This window comes from Ovis canadensis, chromosome 3, assembly GCF_042477335.2.
Source record: "Ovis canadensis isolate MfBH-ARS-UI-01 breed Bighorn chromosome 3, ARS-UI_OviCan_v2, whole genome shotgun sequence".
In the NCBI taxonomy this organism is placed as follows: domain Eukaryota; kingdom Metazoa; phylum Chordata; class Mammalia; order Artiodactyla; family Bovidae; genus Ovis; species Ovis canadensis.
Window position 1 is genome coordinate 137,091,661 of NC_091247.1, and position 22,315 is coordinate 137,113,975.

Genomic DNA, 22,315 nt, shown 5'->3' on the forward strand with positions numbered 1-22,315 from the left:
CAAAGAGTCGGAAACGACTCAGCAACTGAACTGAAATGAACCACAGAGAGCTCATTTGGGCCTAACTCTTAAATCTGAAATCTATAGAGTGTTTACTGGTTCTCTTTTGGATCTTTTCTCCTCATTCAACTTCATGGCATTATCTACAATAAGAGGCCTGTTGAAAAGGTGTCACCTTTATTTAGATCCTAGCAGCTGGGCTGGTTCTCATTAATAACTTATGGTGAACAATGTCAGATTCTTGATCTCCAAAGATTTGGCTGTGGGATCAGGGATCAGGCTTGATCACTGAGAGCTTTTGTGTGGCAGAAGTTTCATTACAATGAGAAAGGACAGAGAAAGCTTCTGACACAGACATCAGAAGGGTGGAGAGCGCCCCCTCACTAGTGTTATCAAGGCCTTATATATTTTTACCAGGCCCACACTCACAACCTGTCTTAATATAACAAGATTAGTCAGAAGATTCTTGTTAAAGAGAAACATGTCCTTGAGCAAGATACATTGTTGTAATATAATTATTAGTACAGAGCTTAAGGAAAAACATACCCTTGAGCCAGATGGAGAAGCTCTATACAGTCAGCAAAAATAAGACCTGGAGCTGACTGGCTCAGATCATGAACTTCTTATTGCCAAATTCAGACTTAATATGAAGAAAGTGGGAACTACCACTAGACCATTCCGGTATGACCTAAATCAAATCCCTAACTATTATACAGTAGAAATGAGAAATAGATTTAAGACACTAGATCTGAGAGACAGGGTGCCTGATGAACTATAGACGGAGGTCCATGACATTGTACAGGAGACAGGGAGCAAGAAAAAGAAATGCAAAAAAGCAAAATGGTTGTCTGAGGAGGTCTTACAAATAGCTGTGGAAAGAAGAGAAGTGAAAGGCAAAGGAGAAAAGGAAAGATATATCCATTTGAATGCAGAGTTCCAAAGAATAGCAAGGAGAGATAAGAAAGCCTTCCTCAGTGATCAGTGCAAAGAAATAGAGGAAAACAATAGAATGGGAAAGTTTAGAGATCTCTTCAAGAAAATTAGAGATCCCAAGGGAACATTTCATGCAAAGTTTGGCTCAATAAAGGACAGAAATGGTATGGGCCTAACAGAAGCAGAAGATATTAAGAAGAGATAGCAAGGATACACAAAAGAACTATACAAAAAAGATCTTCATAACCCAGATAATCACAATGGTGTGATCACTCACCTAGAGCCAGACATCCTGGAGTGTGAAGTCAAGTGGGCCTGAGGAAGCATCACTACAAACAAAGCTAGTGGAGGTGATGGAATTCCAGTTGAGCTATTTCAAATCCTAAAAGATGATGCTGTGAAAGTGCTACACTCAATATGCCAGAAAATTTGGAAAACTCAGCAGTGGCCACAGGACTGGAAAAGGTCAGTTTTCATTCCAATCCCAAAGAAGTGCAATGCCAAAGAATGCTCAAACTATTGCACAATTGCACTCATCTCACACGCTAGTAAAGTAATGCTCAAAATTCTCCAAGCCAGGCTTCAACAGTACGTGAACTGTGAACCTCCAGATGTTTAAGCTGATTTTAGAAAAGGCAAGGGAACCAGAAATCAAATTGCCAGCATCCGTTGGATCATCGAAAAGGCAAGAGAGTTCCAGAAAAACATCTACTTCTGCTTTATTGACTATGCCAAAGCCTTTGACTGTGTGGATCACAACAAACTGGAAAATTCTTCAAGAGATGGGAATACCAGACCTCCTTACCTGCCTCCTGAGAAATCTGTATACAGGTCAGGAAGCAACAGTTAGAACTGGACATGGAACAACAGACTGGTTCCAAATCGGGAAAGGAGTACATCAAGGCTGTATATTGTCACCCTGCTTATTTAACTTATATGCAGAGTACATCATGAGAAACTCTGGGCTGGATTCCAGCAGAAGCTGGAATCAAGATTGCTGGGAGAAATATCAATAACCTCAGATATGCAAATGACACCACCCTTATGGCAGAAAGCAAAGAAGAACTAAAGAGCCTCTTGGTGAAAGTGAAAGAGGAGAGTGAAAAAGTTGGCTTAAAGCTCAGCATTCAGAAAACAAAGATCATGGCATCCGGTCCCATCACTTCATGGGAAATAGTTGGGGAAACAGTGGAAACAGTGTCACATTTTATTTTGGGGGGCTCCAAAGTCACTGCAGATGGTGACTGCAGCCATGAAGTTAAAAGACGGTTACTCCTTGGAAGAAAAGTTATGGCCAACCTAGACAGCATATTCAAAAGCAGAGACGTTACTTTGCCAACAAAGTTCCATCTAGTCAAGGCTATGTTTTTTCCAGTAGTCATGTATAATTGTGAGAGTTAGACTATAAAGAAAGCTGAGTGCTGAAGAATTGATGCTTTTGAACTGTGATGTTGGAGAAGACTCTTGAGAGTCCCTTGGACTGCAAGGAGATCCAACCAGTCCATCCTCAAGGAGATCAGTCCTGAATATTCACTGGAAGGACTGATGTTGATGCTGAAACTCCAATACTTTGCTCACCTGATGTGAAGAGTTGATTCATTTGAAAAGACCCTGATGCTGGGAAAGATTGAAGGCGTGAGGAGAAGCGGGTAACAGAGCATGAGATGGTTGGATGACATCACCAACTCAATGGGCATGAGTTTGGGTGGACTCTGGGAATTGGTCATGGACAGGGAGGCCTGGGGTGCTGCAGGCCATGGGGTCACAAAGAGATGGACACGACTGAGCGACTGAACTGAACTGATGTGCATCTAGAACCCTAGCTGCAGGATAATTTGGAAAATATTACATTTAGCTCTTTCTTCTCTTTAATACTAGAGTTGCACTAGGCAGGAATGTAATTTAGAGGCCAGAAAAAAAAGCCTACCACATCCATCATAGGATCTAACCTTTCTTCTAAGAAAATTTAATGGGTTTTTTAGTATGTCTGATGTAATACTATTATTTATAATGATTTTCAGAATCAAAAATCAGGCTTATTTATGTCTTAATACTAACTCAAGGGAGTCATGTGCCCCATTAAAATTAAAATTTTGAATTTTAAATCAAGCACATATTTGGAAAGTATTCCAATCACGTCTTTTTTCTATTTCAAACATTTTCAAAATGACTTTGTTTAATACCAGTTTCCTTGGTTATTAGTCAATTGCATTATGTTTTCTTGTAGTTTGGGTCTTTTGTATTCTCCCTCCAGAAGCCACCTTTGAGCCCTCCTAGACTGAACAATGATATAGAGGATGAATCAAGAAATGGAAGGAAGAGTGAAGTTTCCAGACCCAGTTCCTGGTCCTTGCCCTAGAACCTGACTGTTTTCCTTTCATCAGGGCTAGATTCCATATATATGAGTATCTTGAAAGTTAGTTCCTTTATCTTGGAGCCCGACTACCCCCTGGAGGCTGAAATGGGAAAGACATCACCTCACACTTGGACCTGTGACTGAGTAGCAACGGGACAAAGTTTAGAAAATGATGGACTCCATATCTAACATGGGTATTAAGCAAAATAAATACTGAGGTACCAATATTGTCATTTTGGTCTGTTACTGGAATCTCTTAAGATGTTTTGAGAGTAAGAATTCTCTAGCCACCTTAGATGACTAGTCTGATTGCTCGTTCATAGCTGTTGGGTTTTTTTCATTAGAGATTAATTGCAGAAATTTTGAGTTGTTTATCCTATCTTGAATCCTTCTACTCCTAGAGGGAAGAGTATCTGAAAATAAAAATTTTTTGAAGGACTAATATTTTTACCTCTTTGCCTTGTTTGTAGTGCAGCTAAGCCTTTTTTTTTTTTTTTTTGTAACTTTCTTAGAGGGACAGCAGCATCCTCAAGGGACCTTTTACTCTGTAAACTCTGTACACGATAACCTTTTTTTGTCGTTGAACTCCTTCTGGTATTTGTTGAAATTCATTCTTTTTTCCTTTGTTCATGACTGGGGAACCTAACTGCTCAGAACTGGGAAAGCCCCTCTTGTCTTGACGTCTCTCCCTCCTTCATCAGTAAATAATTAAATGTTAACCCTTTGTTGGCAACGTGTTCAGGTTTAGCTTTCTCTGACCCCCAGCACTAAGGCAGTCAAATGAATGTGAGATGGCACTTACACAATCTCCCATGTCTATAAGAAAGGTACAAAAATATCCTCTCTTGCTTGAGAGAGATTCTCATTTTGTTACATTTTAAAGGTTATTATACATCTCTGAAGAACAGTAAGGCATTTTTTATAAGTAACATTTGTAGGTTCTTTCCTATGTGCTTTATTGATTTGACTAATGGAAGGAAATTTTTTCTGTGTATGTTGATAGTATTTGCTGTTTTGATAATTGAGCTTTCTCTCTGAAAAAATTATACTTAAAAAATTTTAGGTATTATGGTATCATATTATTATTCCTTAAAATGCATTTTCAGTTACCTGTAGTACATAAAGCTTTACAATTGTATTATATAGTTTACTTCTGACAAGTAGCTGAGATCAGAAGCATGACAAAATTCATGTTTTTATCACTTATCTATAGTAGAAAGGATATTGATTAATGGGAGTTATTAAATCAGAACCCTATTGACATATAAGATTGACCATTAAGACCAGAGCTAGTTTATTACCATATATACAAGAATAAATTTATTTAACATGGATTGTAAAATTTTTTCTTGAGGGACAAGTCTTCGCTTTTTCCTGTCTGTGTCATATTGTTTCTACTGTTTTGGCTTCATCACATATCCTCAGAGCTCCAATATAGATGCTAACATTAAAAAAAATACGTTGACAGTGCAAAAGATAGTAGGTCTCTGTTTATTGCATTTATTAAAATGCAAGTTCCTTTGTCTGATATACAATCCTTAAGTTACTTTTACTGGTTATCTTGGTAGCGTATGTAGTTATATTAACGACTTTCATGCTTTGAAAACATTGTGGAAGGGGACTAATCTAATAGTCAAGAGATTAACATGAATTAGCAATGATATCTTAAATGAATCACTTAATTTCTCTAAAGCTTACTTGCCATCTGTTATAGAGGAGTTATACCAGATCATCCTTGAGTATTAAATTTTTCTTGAATCTGGTAGGTTGGTTGAGTTAATGAGAGTAAGCCCCTAAAGGCTTCCGTTAATTAGAAAATACAGGAAGAGATTCTGCTCATTTCCAGTCTATTTTTAGATCAATAACCGTGGCTCAATTTTCATTTTCCTGATTCCACTCCAGGTGTTTTCTGAGTTCCCAGAAGCAAATCATGCTTAAGGATTTAGGAGAAAAGGCCAAGCTCAATGTACTCCACAGGGGTATAGTATTAGTGTGCTGACTTCATTGCCTCTGGCGTTTTAGAATATTGCTTACATGCTTATTACTGTTATTCCCACTGCAGAAGATCAAAATGCCCATTTGTCTTTATCTCAAATATTTGATGATTTAATTCTTAATCCACATTGTAATTTATTTTGCTGACAGAATCTGGCCAACTATATCCTGTTTGGGGATTTTTGCTGATAAATCCACAGTCATTAACCTCATATCTCTTTAACACCTTTATTAAAGTAGATTTTCTATTTTAGTATATATTTTGCCATGTTCTTTTCATTTTACTTTTCCTTTCAAAATCTCCTGATGATAGAGTATAATGAATTATTTGAGAGAAAGATGTCGCCTCTGTCCCTTAACAGAATCACAAATTCTGCCTCCACATTTACTATTATTATTTAGAATAAGGAAAAAAGAAAATAAGGTTAGATGGGATCTAATAGGGCTTCCCAAACCTCACTGTGGTGTTTGGTGTATGCTCTTCTCACATCCAACATTTTGCCAATGTATTCAACATGGCTCCAATTTTTTTTCAAAAGCAGTTGAAAATGATAGTTTTCCTTTCTCACATAGCTTCTGCTCTGTATTCATTAAGTGCCCAGTATATGCCAGTTGATGAACAAGATACTGAGTAACATTAAGGGTAGCATCAGAACTACAGAGGGGTCAGTCAGGATCACTGTCTTCCCTTTCCTTAGTTGAGACCAAGTCGCTGCTGCTCTTTGCTTTAATCAGTTGAGCCTGTAAGCTGTGTGAGTGCTCTCCCTTCGCATCTCTTCATCTTTCTTTTGATGAATATGTTTTGTTTTGGATTAGATACTGTTGCACTTAAGTAATTTGTACTGTTATACAGGAAAAAATGTGAAGTTAATCTCTCTAAAGCTTTTTGTTGTCTATAACATTTCATGAAAAATTAACTGGATAGGATGAATTTCTGCTGGAAAACAGAAGCCTACAACCAGGAGAATTTATGAATAGATGTCTTATTTGCTGCTGGTTTAAAAAAAAACTAACATAAATATTAAGGAATAATCTCTAATGGCATTTTTTAAACACCACCGTCCTTATTACTGCTTCTGCAGTTACAGAGTAATATTGAGTGGCACTGAAGAAATTATGTTCAGGTTTTTTCAAAGAGCTGCTTCTGATAGCAAAATGCTTAGTAATGATGAGGACACGCCCTCCAGTTCAGTGGCCATTTTGTACTGTAGTTCTGGAGAAACAAGTGGGAACCATCAAAGAAAGAAGTGTACGGATCAAAAGAATATGGTCAAGAGGCAATAAATTTTTCCTCTGGCTCAATTGGAGGATTTAGAACTATGCTGTCTGTGAGTAGTTTAATTAGTTGGACCCTAATTAAACCCATTTATGAACCTTTTTAGCTTAATCTTTTTTAATTCTATGATTAGATTTTTGCTTTGTTGATAATGAAGAACAATTAACACATGAATTTGGGACTTTGGGAATAGTAATTTAGAAGTTATGCTGAAATGTGTATACTCCAAAAAGTATTTCTTGTTATTTTATAATATCTTTAATTTTGCAATATACTTTTTCTGTATTATTATTCAAGGTTTAAGGTGGGGGCAATAAATAGTTATTTTTAAATTATGCTTTATGGTTGTGTGCTGACTAGAGATAAATGAAAGGTCTATAGAAATTCCATATGTTAGCAATATAGTTAATAGTAGTGGGAAAATGTATTTTCCTTTGTAGGGTTTATTAATTGTGACTGTTTTAGGTGTTGATATACCAAAAGTTTCTTCATTAAAAATAGAGAAAATAATTACCTCGTGTAATTTGGTAATGACAGTCTTCCTCGTCAGCTTATTTTGTGGAGTTCTTCAGTTAACTGTGAAAAAATAAGAAAATCGAAGCAATTGACAACAGTTCATCCTTTTCAATCACATTCTTCAAAAACAATGCTGTTCTGTATGTGATAATCACTTTTAGACCTACAACGTTGAACTACATTCAAAAATAAAAGATTTTTAAAACATTTATAATGGTTAATAAATTGTTTCAAGGCAAATATTCTCCATCAAATTCTTCTAATTACAGATATCTTTCTCCTTAAAGATTTGTTTTGAATAAAAGATCTTTTAGAGGTTCTGTTGGTATGGTAGAAACGTTTAAAACTATGTAACTTAAATAAATGTTTAAAAATATGTAACTTAAATAAATACAGTACTTTTCTTAGACTTTTAAAGAAAAGTTACCTGCAAGTAATTTGATAAATTCTGTTAACAAGGGGATGGAATTCGAAGGCTTCTGAGAACAGATTTGTACAGGTGTAAAGTCTTCATTAACAGTTACTTCTGCCTCACACAGTTTCAGGTTTCTGTGCCAGTGCTTCCTACTACTTTCTGTTGGTAGTTAACTATTTTCCTATTGCTTTTTGAGTTTAATAAAAACTTGCAGAGATCATATAGCATCTAACATTTGGCAGTAGTTAGCATTTTGCTTTGGTATGGTATGATGCTTTAAATAAAAGAAGTGTGTAACAGTCAAGCAGACCATTAATTTTTATATAGAAACGTGCTCAGGATCATTCCATTCATTTGCTAAATTAAGAATTCAACCTCTCATATTGGGCACCTTTTCCCACACAAATAACACATAAATATATTTTCATTGTAATAATACTGTACTCTTGCAAACGACTTTGAAGTCTGGCTAGAACAGACTTTGTAGCCAGCTTCTAGGCTTGTGTAATCTGAGGCAAATTCATGTGAATTATGGCTCATCTGAAAAAGAAATGATTGGTAATAAATGTAGATATTACTGGGAGACTTATGCTGATCTGTTTTGAGTTTTCTAACTTAATCTGTTAAGTAATTTAAAAATCACAAGTTCAGCTTCTGGTTAAAAAAATACACAAGCTGTACAAAATACTATATAAAACAAAGTTAATGAACTTCTTTACTTATTTGCAATGCAGTGGAGTAAATAACAGCTTTGACTCTGTCAGTCTGCCTTAGATTCATATCCTGACTCTCAGCATTTACTGTCTCTATGACTGTGGCCAACCAAGTTACTTGGTCTCTGTGCCTTAGTTTCCTCTTCATTTAAATGTGTTCTGCCATAAAAGGTTATTGTAAAGATGAGAACTGTTGTATAAAAAAATGCTCAGAACAATGCCTGGCAGTGTGGTTACTCGGTAAATGTTTGGTGCTGCTTTGTTTGGGGAGGAATTAGTAGGGAGAGCATCAACAAACAGATGAGCGTCTACATTGATCATCTTCTTGTGAGAAATAAGTGCATCTGGTAGCACCAAACAGAATTAGCAGCTTCCACTGACATTTCCAAACCGGAAGCAAATGCTGTAGTAACCTGCAAAATGGGCAGGGGGAGCGGGTCAAGGACCATTTTGAGATATCCACTGCCTGTGGGCCCTGTAGCCTCTGCGAAACTACAGCACTGGAATGAGTGAAAAGGAAAATGAAAGAGCCGATAGGTCATAAGAACAGTAGTTCTGTGAAGATCTACTGCCATTTTCAAAATATATTCACAGAGGAAAAAAAGCCACTTTGAGAGACTAGTTCTGTGAAACTTAACGCTAGCAGTGAAAGGGAATAACTTGAGATGAGGACAGCCTGAAGAAAAGGGGAAAATATATAACTGAGTTAAAAATAGTACCGTGCAGGGCCTGCATTTTAAACCTTACAGAATATGAAATCTGACATATAAATTTATTAGTGATTGTTTTACATTCTGTTTTTTGATGCATTTAACAACTTGGAGCCTTGCTGACCCTGCAGGGATTGCTTCTCCTTCCAGGTTACGGAAAAACTGCTCACCTGGCTACTGTCTGTCTGCCTAGTCACCCTGGGGTCACTACCAGGCCCTACTCGGGACAGACCCTGTGCTCTAGAGCCTGCTGAAATCATCCATCTCGCCAGTGTGAAGCCTGCTTACTTTGCTGCCTTCCTTCCCACAGAAACCACAGTGAAGTCTCTCTCCCGTAATTCCCTCCTCTCCCTTCCGACTGACCCTGGTGCCGCCCATGTCCCTTCTCCTCCCCTGTGGCACAGGCTGCTCCCATCTCGAGATCTGTGAATATAACAGTCTTTGCAATGGCGTTGTCTCTTGATCTGTGGGCCTCACCATACCTGTATAAACTTTTGTGAGAGAAGCCTTAGTTGTTCCTTTTAGATCTCCTTTTTCCTCGGGCAGTTTTGTGTTATGGGTAAAGATGTAGGCTTTGGACTCACCCCAGCTAGCTTCCATTCTGCTGGGTGACCTTGGATAAGTTATTTAACCTCTATATATCCCAGTTTCCTTCTAAAATGGGAGTGGTAGTAATAATACCTCTTTAGAAGTTGATTGTTAGGAGTAAATTAGGTATGGTAAAACAGGCTTCACCTATGCTTCATATATGTTCAACTCAACAAATCTTAACAGTTTTTACTGTTACTCTTACTGTTTTCCAGCTTTGACTTTACTCTTTTTTAAAATATCGATCTCTCTTAGGACCCTCTTGTCTTCTCACACTGTGTGTTATCTCAGGCTGATCTCATTTACGCCGTCTGTTTTTCACACCTGTATGACATTGTATGGGCTTGCCTGCATACCTAATTCACTGAAAACTCAAATCTACACATTCAGATTAGGCCGCTCTCCTGATCTCCAAATATCTTAGGTCCAAGTTACTTACATTTGAATGTCTCACAGGTGCCTCTAACTCATTGCCTCTCTCTTCAGACTTGTTCCTCTGTAGCTATTTTATTTTTGGTAAATAGCACCTCCTAATTGTTCAAACCAAAAATCTCAGAGTCATCTTAGCCATCTCCATTGCCAGCCACTTTTCAATCATAAATGGATACCAAATTTAGGAGGAAGAATTCACAAGCTAAAGAATGTTTATTACATTTTGGGAGAGGATGTAGGGGTAGGATCAGGGGCAGGGGAAAAAAGTTTTTATTGCATTTTATATCTTTTGGTATTGTTTTAATTTTTAATTTAAAAACAAAAAAAAAATCCATGACATTGAGCATTTGAACTTAGTTTCCTTTTATAGGTAAAGCAAAGTTAACTTTTTATTGAATATTCTCAGAGAGAAGTTAATGGCGAAAATTACTATAACTCTAGTTAGTATAGTAGGTGCTCTATAAATATTTGGTTAGTGGTAGATAAGCAAATGACGATTGCCATTTAAGTTTCCCTCTTGCTGAATCTTCCTGGCAGAATGCTGTAAGCACTCAGTCATCCGCATCTAGAAGACAAAGCAAATAGTTGATGAGGAACCAGAATCAGAATTCGGCCAGCAGTTGTTGCAGACTAGAGATTGCTTTTCTAAAAGGGTAACTGAGCTCTCCTGGGAAAGGCGAGTATCCAGAAGGTGCATCAGGACCAGTTTGAAAAGAGCATCGTAGCATCCTGCTGGCATCTTCCAGCCTGATGCAGGTGCGTGCTGGTGGGCCTGTAGCATTGACAGAGGTGTGCCAATAACCAAAGGAAGCCACTTCTTAGTAAGATGCCATCTGTGGAAGAAAGTGAGTTTACTTAGATATCCAAATTTCCTAGTTGCATATGTGGCCTCATTAGTCAGATATATATTTTCTTTTCTTGTGTTGAGACCCCAACAGAAATTTTTTAATAAGGAAATTATTTTATTGGAAAATTAAAGTTCAGGTAGATGAATAAGAAGTTCATTTAGAAATAGTCTCCAAATGTACCCAAGTGCTGTGATGATTTTGGTTTTGCATGGTATTAGTGACTGGTTGAAATTTTAACGTGTTAACTCTGCTGCAGTTATTTCGAAGGTAACTCATTTCACTATTACAGAGCCTGTTGGGTTTTTGGATGGCAAGTCATGGAAGAGTAATTTTCCATTTTAGCTTTGGAATCTATCATGCACCCAAAGTAAAAGGTAAATAATGAAAGCAGCTACTGGGCTATATATTTGGGGGAATTTTTTCAAACTGTGATTCCTTATACGTAAAACAGGGTTTCTCAGCCTCGGCACTGTTGACAGTTTGGGCTGGATAACTTGTAGGGGTCCTCCTGTGCGTTGTCAGATGCTGAGTATAGCCTTGATCTCTCTCCATTAGATGCCAGTAAAGCTAATCCCCTCAGTTATAACAACCAGAATTAACTTCAGTTCAGTTCAGTTGCTCAGTCGTGTCCAATTCTTTGCGACCCCATGAATTGCAGCACGCCAGGTCTCCCTGTCCATCACCATCTCCCGGAGGTCACTCAGACTCATGTCCATCGAGTCAGTGATGCCATCCAGCCATCTCATCCTCTGTCATCCGCTTCTTCTCCTGCCTCCAATCCCTCCCAGCATCAGAGTCTTTTCCAGTGAGTCAACTCTTCACATGAGGTGGCCAAAGTCCTGGAGTTTCAGCTTTAGCATTGTTCCCTCCAAAGAAATCCCAGGACTGATCTCCTTCAGAATGGGCTGGTTAGATCTCTTTGCAGTCCAAGGGACTCTCAAGAGTCTTCTCCAACACCACAGTTCAAAAGCATCAATTCTTCAGCACTCAGCCTACTTCACAGGCCAACTCTCACATCCATACATGACCACAGGAAAAACCTATAGCCTTGACTAGACGGACCTTAGTCGGCAAAGTAATGTCTCTGCTTTTGAATATACTGTCTAGGTTGGTCATAACTTTTCTTCCAAGAAGTAAGCGTCTTTTAATTTCATGGCTTCAGTCACCATCTGCAGTGATTTTGGAGCCCAGAAAAATAAAGTCTGACACTGTTTCCACTGTTTCCCCATCTATTTCCCATGAAGTGATGGGACCAGATGCCATGATCTTCATTTTCTGAATGTTGAGCTTTAAGCCAACTTTTTCACTCTCCTCTTTCACTTTCATCAAGAGGCTTTTTAGTTCCTCCTCACTTTCTGCCATAAGGGTGGTGTCATCTGCATATCTGAGGTTATAGATATTTCTCCCAGCAATCTTGATTCCAGCTTGTGTTTCTTCCAGCCCAGCGTTTCTCATGATGTACTCTGCATAGAAGTTAAATAAGCAGGGTGACAATATACAGCCTTGACATACTCCTTTTCCTATTTGGAACCAGTCTGTTGTTCCATGTCCAATTCTAGCTGTTGCTTCCTGACCTGCATACAGATTTCTCAAGAGGCAGGTCAATGGTCTGGCAGTCCCATCTCTCAGATTTTCCACAGTTTATTGTGATCCACACAGTCAATGGCTTTGGCATAGTCAGGAAAGCAGAAGTAGATGTTTTTCTGGAATTCTCTTGCTTTTTTGATGATCCAGAGGATGTTGGCAATTATATATCTGGTTCTTCTGCCTTTTCTAAATCCAACTTGAACATCTGGAAGTTCATGTTTCACGTGCTGTTGAAGCCTGACTTGGAGAATTTTGAGCATTATTTTGCTAGCATGTGAGATGTGTGCAATTGTGTGGTAGTTTGAACATTCTTTGGCATTGCCTTTCTTTAGGATTGGAATGAAAACTGACCTTTTCCAGTCCTGTGGCCACTGATGAGTTTTCCAAATTTTCTGGCATATTGAGTGCAGCACTTTCACAGCATCATCTTTCAGGATTTGAAATAGCTCAACTGGAATTCCATCACCTCAACTAGCTTTGTTCGTAGTGATGCTTTCTAAGGCCCCCTTGACTTCACATTCCAGGATGTCTGGCTCTAGATGAGTGATCACACCATCATGATTATCTGGGTCGTGAAGATCTTTTTTGTACAGTTCTTCTGTGTATTCTTGCCACCTCTTCTTAATATCTTCTGTTTCTGTTAGGTCCATACCATTTCTGTCCTTTCTTGAGCCCATCTTTGCATGAAATGTTCCCTTGGAATCTCTAATTTTTGAAGAGATCTCTAGTCTATCCCATTCTGTTCTTTTCCTCTATTTCTTTACATTGATTGCTGAAGAAGGCTTTTTTTATCTCTCCTTGCTATTCTCTGGAACTCTGCATTCAGATGCTTATATCTTTCCTTTTCTCCTTTGCTTTTCGGCTCTCTTCTTTTCACAGCTATTTGTAAGGCCTCCCCAGACAGCCATTTTGCTTTTTTTGCATTTCTTTTCCATGGAAATGGTCTTGATCCCTGTCTCCTGTACAGTGTCCCAAACCTCATTCCATAGTTCATCAGGCACTCTATCTATCAGATCTAGGCCCTTAAGTCTATTTCTCACTTCCACTGTATAATCATAAGGGATTTGATTTAGGTCATACCTAAATGGTCTAGTGGTTTTCCCTACTCTCTTCAATTTGAGTCTGAATTTGGTAATAAGGAGTTCATGATCTGAGCCACAGTCAGCTCCTGGTCTTGTTTTTGTTGACTATATAGAGCTTCTCCATCTTTGGCTGCAAAGAACATAATCAATGTGATTTCAGTGTTGACCATCTGGTGATGTCCATGTGTAGAGTCTTCTCTTGTGTTGTTGGAAGAGGGTGTTTGCTATGACCAGTGCATTTTCTTGGCAAAACTCTATTAGTCTTTGCCCTGCTTCATTGCGCATTCCAAGGCCAAATTTGCCTGTTACTCCAGGTGTTTCTTGACTTCCTACTTTTGCATTCCAGTCCCCTATAATGTAAAGGACATCTTTTTTGGGTGTTAGTTGTAAAAGGTCTTGTAGGTCTTCATAAAACCGTTCAACTTCAGCTTCTTCAGCGTTACTGGTTGGGGCATAGACTTGGATAACTGTAATATTGAATGATTTGCCTTGGAAACGAACAGAGATCATTCTGTTGTTTTTGAGACTGCATCCAAGTACTGCATTTCGGACTCTTTTGTTGACCATGATGGCTACTCCGTTTCTTCTGAGGGAACCTGCCCGCAGTAGTAGATGTAATGGTCATCTGAGTTAAATTCACCCATTCCAGTCCATTTTAGTTCTCTGATTCCTAGAATGTCGGCATTCACTCTTGCCATCTCTTGTTCGACCACTTCCAATTTGCCTTGATTCATGGACCTGACATTCCAGGTTCCTATGCGATATTGCTCTTTACAGCATCGGACCTTGATTCTATCACCAGTCACATCCACAACTGGGTATTGTTTTTGCTTTGGCTCCATCCCTTCATTCTTTCTGGAGTTATTTCTCCACTGATCTCCAGTAGCATATTGGGCACCTACTGACCGGGGGAGTTCCTCTTTCAGTATCCTATCATTTTGCATTTTCCTACTGTTCATGGGGTTCTCAAGACAAGAATACTGAAGTGGCTTGCCATTCCCTTCTCCAGTGGACCACATTCTGTCAGACCTCTCCACTATGTCCCACCCATCTTGGGTTTCCCCGCTGGCATGGCTTGGTTTCATTGAGTTAGACGAGGCTGTGGTCCTAGTGTGATTAGACTGACTAGTTTTCTGTGAGTATGGTGTCAGTGTGTCTGCCCTCTGATGCCCTCTTGCAACACCTACCATCTTACTTGGGTTTCTCTTACCTTGGGCATGGGGTATCTCTTCATGGCTGTTCCAGCAAAGCACAGCCGCTGCTCCTTACCTTGGACGAGGGGTATCTCCTTACCACTGCCTGAATTATCTTCAGACATTGCCAAATATCAGTGTTGGGGAATGAGGCCAAAATCTACTTACTTGCTCCATAGGAATATATTGAGTTTTTGTATTTAACTGTCTAAACATGGCTTCAGAAATCACATAGATGAAAATTGTTTATCCCACAAACTTCACATTAGTTTTTGAAAAGTAAATATGAATAATTGACATGTAGTTAGCCATTTATTTGTACCTCTGCTAAGACTGATAACTTGAAATCTTGTTGCTAGAGAGAACTTTGTTATATTCTCTTTCAGTAGATACTAAAAATACCAGTACCATTATATGGAAGTTTGTAAAGACTTGAGAATTCTTTTCTAAAATTTAATAAACTTATCTTTTTCCTAGATTAAAATAATAACTTGAATTTTTTCAATTTTTTTGCCATTTTCTTAAATCTTTTATACCAGACTCTGGAAAAACCTAGCATCTGACTTTTTAAAACTTTTATAATGAACTTTTAAAATTATACATAAGAGTAATACAGTGAAAGTTCTGTGTGCCCATAACCCAACTTCAGCTTGAGCAGCTGTTAACATTTTGCCAAACTGTCTCATCTGTTCCCCTCCCACCCTCATCTTTCTTGGAGTATTTTAGAGCAAATCCCAGACATTACTTAATTTCACCCATAAATGCTTCAGTATACATCTCTAACAGATAAGCACTCTCTCTGGTTTTAATGCTAACTCCAATGCAATTATCTAAAAAATTAATAATTCCCTAGTATCATCTAATACCTATGTTTGGATTGCCTCAGGTATCTCAGAAATGTCTTCTTACAATCAAACCAGGATCCTAACATTCCTTCCATCACGTTTGAGTGATAGGTCCCTTTAGTCTTTAGCAGTTTTCTTTACCTCCTCTACCTTTATTTTATCATTTTTTTGTTGCTGAAGAAACTGGGTGATTTAATCTGTAGAATTTCCATACTGTAGACTTGACTGATTACATAGGATAAAGTGGCATTTGAGTTAACACAAAATTCTACATTTTAATGTACCACTTTTTTGTCTTGTTTCCCAAAGAATGTCATGAGTTTTGTTTTACAACCTGAACAAGTTTAAGAACCTCATGGCATTCTTTGTACTTCAGGAAACTGAGACCAAGAGAGCGTTTTCCTGAAACCGTCAACTTGGTTGGAAAGTATCGAGTGTACCATAGTTTTATCAGAAGTGTCATAGAATGAAACTTTTTTAGCAAAGACATCAACCTGTTTTGTTTTCTCACCTGTGCCTACATATTACCTGCCACATGGGGGGATTTTTAGTATTTATTATTATGAGTTGTCTAATTCTGCTGGATTTGGCCTCTTCTTCCCCTTCTGGGCTAGAACATGAAAGATTACAACTTGCTCTACCTGTAAGGGTTTAAAGCGGTTTAAAAGAGAGAACATATTAATAAGAGCATTTTACACATCACCTTCATTTCTGCACAGTTAATCTTTTAAAATGCAAATCAGCAGTAATAGTACTGGCACTTCTATGGAATGTACCATATATAAATCATGGAGAAAATAAACAGTTTGTTAAATGAGTTGTTCAAACTTTATATATCCATTGGCATGGGATCTCCTGTCTTGGGGAGAGCATGAAATGCAGGTAATCTGGGACTTAAAGAATCATTTTATTGCAGTGCTAGCAAAAATATTGGGATTTCCTGTCTTATTTTATGTTTACTTTCTTACAAAAGTATATTTTAGCCATCAGAACAATCTTAGCACAACCAAAGACTTCTGGCATTTTTGCATTTAGCAAAATTCTTTCTGGTGCTATGATGTGTGTTTTCTGTCAGCTAAAATTTACAGGAATAGTGAACCACAAGGATTTCCTGAGGAGAAGCTCCCACATGCTGTGTCTGGGATTTCTCATATTTCTTTTGGCAGCAGTAACATTCTCCAGTACTACAAAATTGTAGTTTGAATCCAGTGCTAATAATTTCTCTTCTAGAAAACAACTGAAACATTTTGATTCTATTCCCTTGAACCAAGGGAAAAAGTTATAACAAAGAAAATTATTTATCACCACCTACTTTGCCTTACCCTCCACACACATACAAAAAGTCCCTTTCTAAAGCTGAATCAACCTATAATAATACTCATTATATGAATCACAGAAATTTCTGTGTATTTGTTTTTAAGCCTAATAGTCTCCCAATAGAGTGGTTAAGGATGTTGCAGTATGGAGTGTCACCTTTCTGTCAAAGAAAAAGTAATTTGTTTTATATTGGTTGATCACGTTTTATACTAAGACATTATTTGCTTCTATTATTCTCTCTTGCATGTACAAAATATGAAAAGCTCACCAATTTGGTTTCATATTTCATGTTAAACCTTTTCAAAATTATCACTTGTAGACTTTGATATGGCTATTTTTTGATAATACAGGTATCAGAGAAGACTTGAAATACTCCTCCCTTTCCAACTGCCTATCTGTTTACGGTCTGATTTTCCTTATATACTTCATCCAAAATAAAAACTTGCTGCTGATTCAGTGCAGAAACAGATATAAGAATCCAGCCACTTCCTCCTGTCATGCCAGACTTTAATAAGAGATTTGCAAAAATAGAAAACAATCCACTTTTCTCAATACATTTATTTCATTGTGAAAAAAATTTCATTAAAATCATGTTAAAATGTTTTAAATTGCTTCATGACTATTATAATAGGTTTATTATTATTTTAAGTAAGTTGATAAATATTTTAATTTTTTAGTTTTAAATTTCTAATATGATAAATATTGTTAGGCATCCAGATAAACAAAAGCTCTTTGGGACCTTTAATAATTTTTAAGACTAGAAAGGAGTCCCGAGACCAAAAATTTTTGAAAGTCACTGGTCTTTATTTGGCTATCTGAGATCTTTCAGTTTGTGCATAGATGATTCGGTAGTTTCAGAGAGAAAGGTAATTTTATCTGCCAAACATTTTCTAAATTAATATAATTACTAAAAATCCCTTTGCATTCTTAAAATTTGTCTTACAAGGTCTATCATGGTCAGTTCATCTTGGCTGATGTTCAGTTTGTTAGCCAAAGGATGTTTTGTTTTTCATTTGTGTGTTATCATTGGTTAAATTTTAAATTTTCTTTTGGCTCAAAGGTTATTGAGTCATAAAAGTGCAAATAAAACAGTAAAATAAATGCTACAGTGCAGAATTCTATCATAAATATAATCAATAAAGCTTTAGTGTTCATATAGTCTGTTTATATGTGTTAGAAAGTGATATGATTTGCATTAACAGCCAAAAAGAGAGAAGTACAAACATGAAATATGACAGTGACTGGAATTAACATTTTACTAAACCTGCTTTACCTTCATCCCCTGTCTCCAGAGGTAACAGAGGTCTTCAGAGAGGTCTCTGAAATTTTGCCAAAAGCTTAGTTACATAAAGCCATGAAACAAAGCAGTGATGGGCTTGGCAAGCCAGAGTTTACTAGACAATTAATAGTTGCTGTTTTGTGAAATATGAAATAGTGGTTCAGACTGTGGTTATCCAAACTGAGGGTGTATGCTCTTAGTTAATGTGCAAACAAAAAGGGAGAACAGAGTATTTATTGTATCTCTTCTGTGTAATCACTTTTTAAAAATCTGTTACAGATACTTCATTTTGTTATTTTGTGAGCTGTGACATAAGCTGAAAAAGGAAGGGACATTGTCAGTCAGTGTTGGACATAGCATCAGCTAGTTTACTGTAAGGTAGGGCCTTACAGTTTGAATAAAAAGAAATTTGGCCCGGTCCCCACCCACTAAGCCCCTTCCCAGAGAACAGTTAGCAATCAGAAGTGTGCCTCATGATCTTGATTGAGTAGGGAGTCAGTAAACTCTGGGCCAATTTGTACTCCTTCGATGCCTATTTTTATATGGCTGGTGAACAAAGAGTGGTTTTTACATTTTTAATGGTTGGGGAAAATATCAAAAGAGTGTTACTTTGTGACACATGAAAACTATAAGAAGTTCACTATTTCCATAAATAAAGTTTTATCGGAACATAAGCACATTCATCAGTCTGTGTATCGTGTGGCTGCTTTCACACTAGAGCAGCATACTTGATTAGTTGAGACAGAGACCATATGGCCTGCAGAGCCTAAAATGTTTACTATCTGGCCTTTACAAAAGAAGTTTGATGACCCTTGAATTAGAATAACTCCACTTTGATCCATTTTATTTATTGTTCTTCCCCATGGGAATTCATTTGAAGAAAGGATTCTACTGTCTTAAAAACAAGTTTTGGTTTTGTTGTTTTTTTTTTTAAGTATGTAAACTTTTCTAAAGGTCAGCCCAAAAAAACTAGTATTCTTGTTCTTTTGCCATTCTAGGGGCAGAGCAAGATGGGATTCACAGTTCAGTTTGAAAATACATATTGAATAACTCAAGGCAATATTTGAAAATACATTATGGGTAATACAAAGATTAATCATTTCTGCCGCTAGAGATTTTAAGTCTGATTTAAGGATGAGACTATAAGTTCTTTCTCCTTATTTTTAAATGCTTTGCCTATTTTTCTCAAAGAAGAGATTAAACATAGCTTCAAAGGAAGGCACTCATCTTCCTATTCTCTCAAATTAATAGCCAGTGAATTGCTACCAGTCCAGCAGATTCCCACTCTTCCTCATTTTTCCAAATTCAAAGATATATTCCCTTAAAGTATTGGTCTCATTTAGCTGCCTCTCCTCTGTTTCCATACCAACCAGTACGTTCTTGTAATTATTCATTTGCTTCATGTCTCTGTACTAAACTGTACGTAAGCTTCTTTGGTGTCTTCTTTTCTAAACACAGGAGGCTGTTTGTAACTTTAGGTAATATAGCACAGTATTTCAGAGCATTAGCTTTGGAGTGAGACCTATCCTGCTTTCTCTAGGTGAGTGAATCTTTCCTCATCTATGAAACGGGAATAACAGTAGTAATGATGGTAAAGCATTTATCTAGAATTGTCCCATGGATTTTCATTCAATAGTGATGAGGATGTTTCTGTTTGCTCTATTCCATAACCTGCTTTTGGCACACAGCTTATATAAAGTTGAGGTGTAAATTGAACAATTACTGTGTGCTAGGGACTACTCCAAATGCTTTATATTTATTTAGTCCTAGAACCCTATGGTTTAGGTATTAATATTATACCTATTTTTAGATTAGACAGCCCAAGCATAGAAAGATTATAAATCACTGTGGGTTACCAAGCTGGTAGGAGGCAGTGTTGGGATCTAAATCCAAATAGTCTGGCTCCAAAGTTTTTGTTCTTAACCTACACTGCCTCTTATTTGCCGTATGCTTGTATGTAAGCTTATTTTGGTAACTTTCTTGGTGTTTTAAGTTTGTTTTCAGTGCTGACAAATGATACATAATACTCATCTGTGCCTGGTTGACTTAATCAGTATGTTTATATGATAAATTTATAATTAATACAGTATAATCATTGCTTCTTGGCTTCAAGTAATAACTATTTTTCACTGTGAGTCCTTTTTGGCACTATATTTAGCCAGGATTAGCTATTTTGAAGCGATTTATTCTAATACTGCAAATAATTTGGACAAAGAAATTGCTTAAATCTATTTATATTCCTAAATTTATTTTTGTTGCTGGCACTCAAAGAATGTCTATTTTATTTAGTTTTTCCTTTTTTGAGTTAACCCTGCTGAATTGTTTGTTGATTTTTTTTTCTTTTGATGTTAAGTGGCATTGTGTAAATAATTCAGTTTGGGCATACTTGTCATAATGTTGGATTTGGTCTCTAAAACATTTGAAATAGTTGACCTTTGAAATATAGGGGGGTTAGAGGCACCCACCCGCATATAACTGCGCAGTCAGTCCTCCCTACGCTCTGTTCCTCTTGCTGGGCTTCAGCCACCCCTCCATATATAGTGCTGTAGTGTGTATTTATTTTTTAAAATCATTAAAGTGGAGTCCTACCATTCAAACCCATGTTGTTAAAAGGTCAACTGTAGTAATTATCTTGAAATTTATTTTATATCTCTTTCAGAATTCTCCACTTTACCAGTACTTACAGGATCTGGGACACACAGACTTTGAAGTATGTTCTTCTCTGTCACCAAAAGCAGAAAAAAGCACAGTGACAGAGGGACAGCAAAAGCCTCCTGCAAGAGCCCTGCCAAAAGTAAGGAGGCATCTCCATTCTCTATGACTCAATCTTTTGTCTTTTACTGATTATTTAAATTGCCTTTATCCTTATCCTTACTAAAAAACACCTTATTGGCACCTCCATGTTCTTCCCCTGCACTGGTTAAGACTTTAATTTTTATTTCATCAGTGGTATGTATCTGTTTAGATAAACATGAATCCTTGGTATTTTGGACTATCTCATGGTTAATTTGTATAATGAATTGAAATTAATATGATTGAGGATCAAAATATATTGCTTATTTAAATATCGAAGTTACTTAGAGTGAACCAGGAAAAAAAAACAAAAAAATAAAAGTCAGTACCTTAATAGGAGCCCAACTACAGGACGCCTACAATAATTAGAATTTTTTTCTTTAGATTTTTTTAAAGAGAAAGAAAATTAATATTTAATAAATTATTTCAAAGATATATAATGGAGTAAGTATATTTACCTCAATTTCTGCTGCCCTTTATATCTGCAGTATCATATATTTTTATATAGTAAGTATTTCATAGTTGATATACAGCATTGGGAGGCTGAGGTACTAGAAGAAGCCACCAATAATTAGGGTCACTAAATTGATTTGTGCTCTATTATTGTATTTACTAAAATAAGAAAATATTCCAGCATATTTCAGTTTTAACAAAAAGAATTCTAACAGAAAAAAATATAACCAGATTACCTCATTTCTTGAGCATTCTAGTTTAATCAGTGTTTTAATATAGGAGTCTGTTACTTTTGGGAGGAAGATTTTAAAGTTTTCAGTTAATCATTTACTCTGTAAGATAGAAAGGGAAGGATCTTTCCTTTTGTTCTTCTTAGGAAAAAACTCTAAAATGTGAAGTAACCAAGCTGGACCCAAATGCAACAGCAGAGTAAACACCAGGGAAATGGTGTGTTTTTTTTTTAGCTAACTCTCACAAGGAAGGAGTTAAGGGAGTGAGAGCGCACATAGACCAGAACCAGTGTTGAGGGTCCTCCCCACCTAAACCCTTTCTTCTCCTTGTTCCTTTCAAATGCAGATATTTCTGGGGAAGGTTTTAAAAGCAAAACCTAAAGATATATCTAAAAAATGATTCATAGATTAAAATTTGAATTTGAGATTACTTGGCAACAGAAGACAAAGGATGGGTCAAGGGATAGTGTTGGGACTGGAGATGAACATTGACCTCGTGTGTGTGTGTGTGTGTGTGTGTGTGTGTGTGTGTTTGTGTGTGTGTGTGTAAACTTGGTTTTATAACTGTTTAATTCTTTTCACTTATGACAGTATTTTTACATTTAGAAATATTGTTACTAGTTTATAAGTAAATAAGAGTTTAAAGTTCATCCTCTCAGAAATTGAGGAGCAGTTAAAAGCATAGCCAGAAGGTGTTTTTCAAAATTACCACATATCCAGAAAGTTCATTTAATCTTCATGTTACACATTTCAA

At 36.9% G+C, this 22,315-nt stretch overlaps 1 protein-coding gene across 5 annotated transcripts in view; it reads left to right on the top strand.

The window, feature by feature from the left end:
• Positions 1 to 22,315, top strand: part of VEZT (vezatin, adherens junctions transmembrane protein) — a 76,764-nt gene that overhangs the window by 11,023 nt on the left and 43,426 nt on the right. For 3 of the 5 annotated variants that reach the window (XM_069580675.1, XM_069580681.1, XM_069580674.1), the window contains exon 2: positions 20,745 to 20,879. In XM_069580675.1, coding sequence (XP_069436776.1) covers positions 20,745 to 20,879 — 135 coding nt within the window. Of the gene's footprint in view, positions 1 to 6,477; positions 6,613 to 20,744; positions 20,880 to 22,315 lie in introns of those variants that run through there. The other 2 variants (XM_069580676.1, XM_069580677.1) reach the window with 1 other exon arrangement.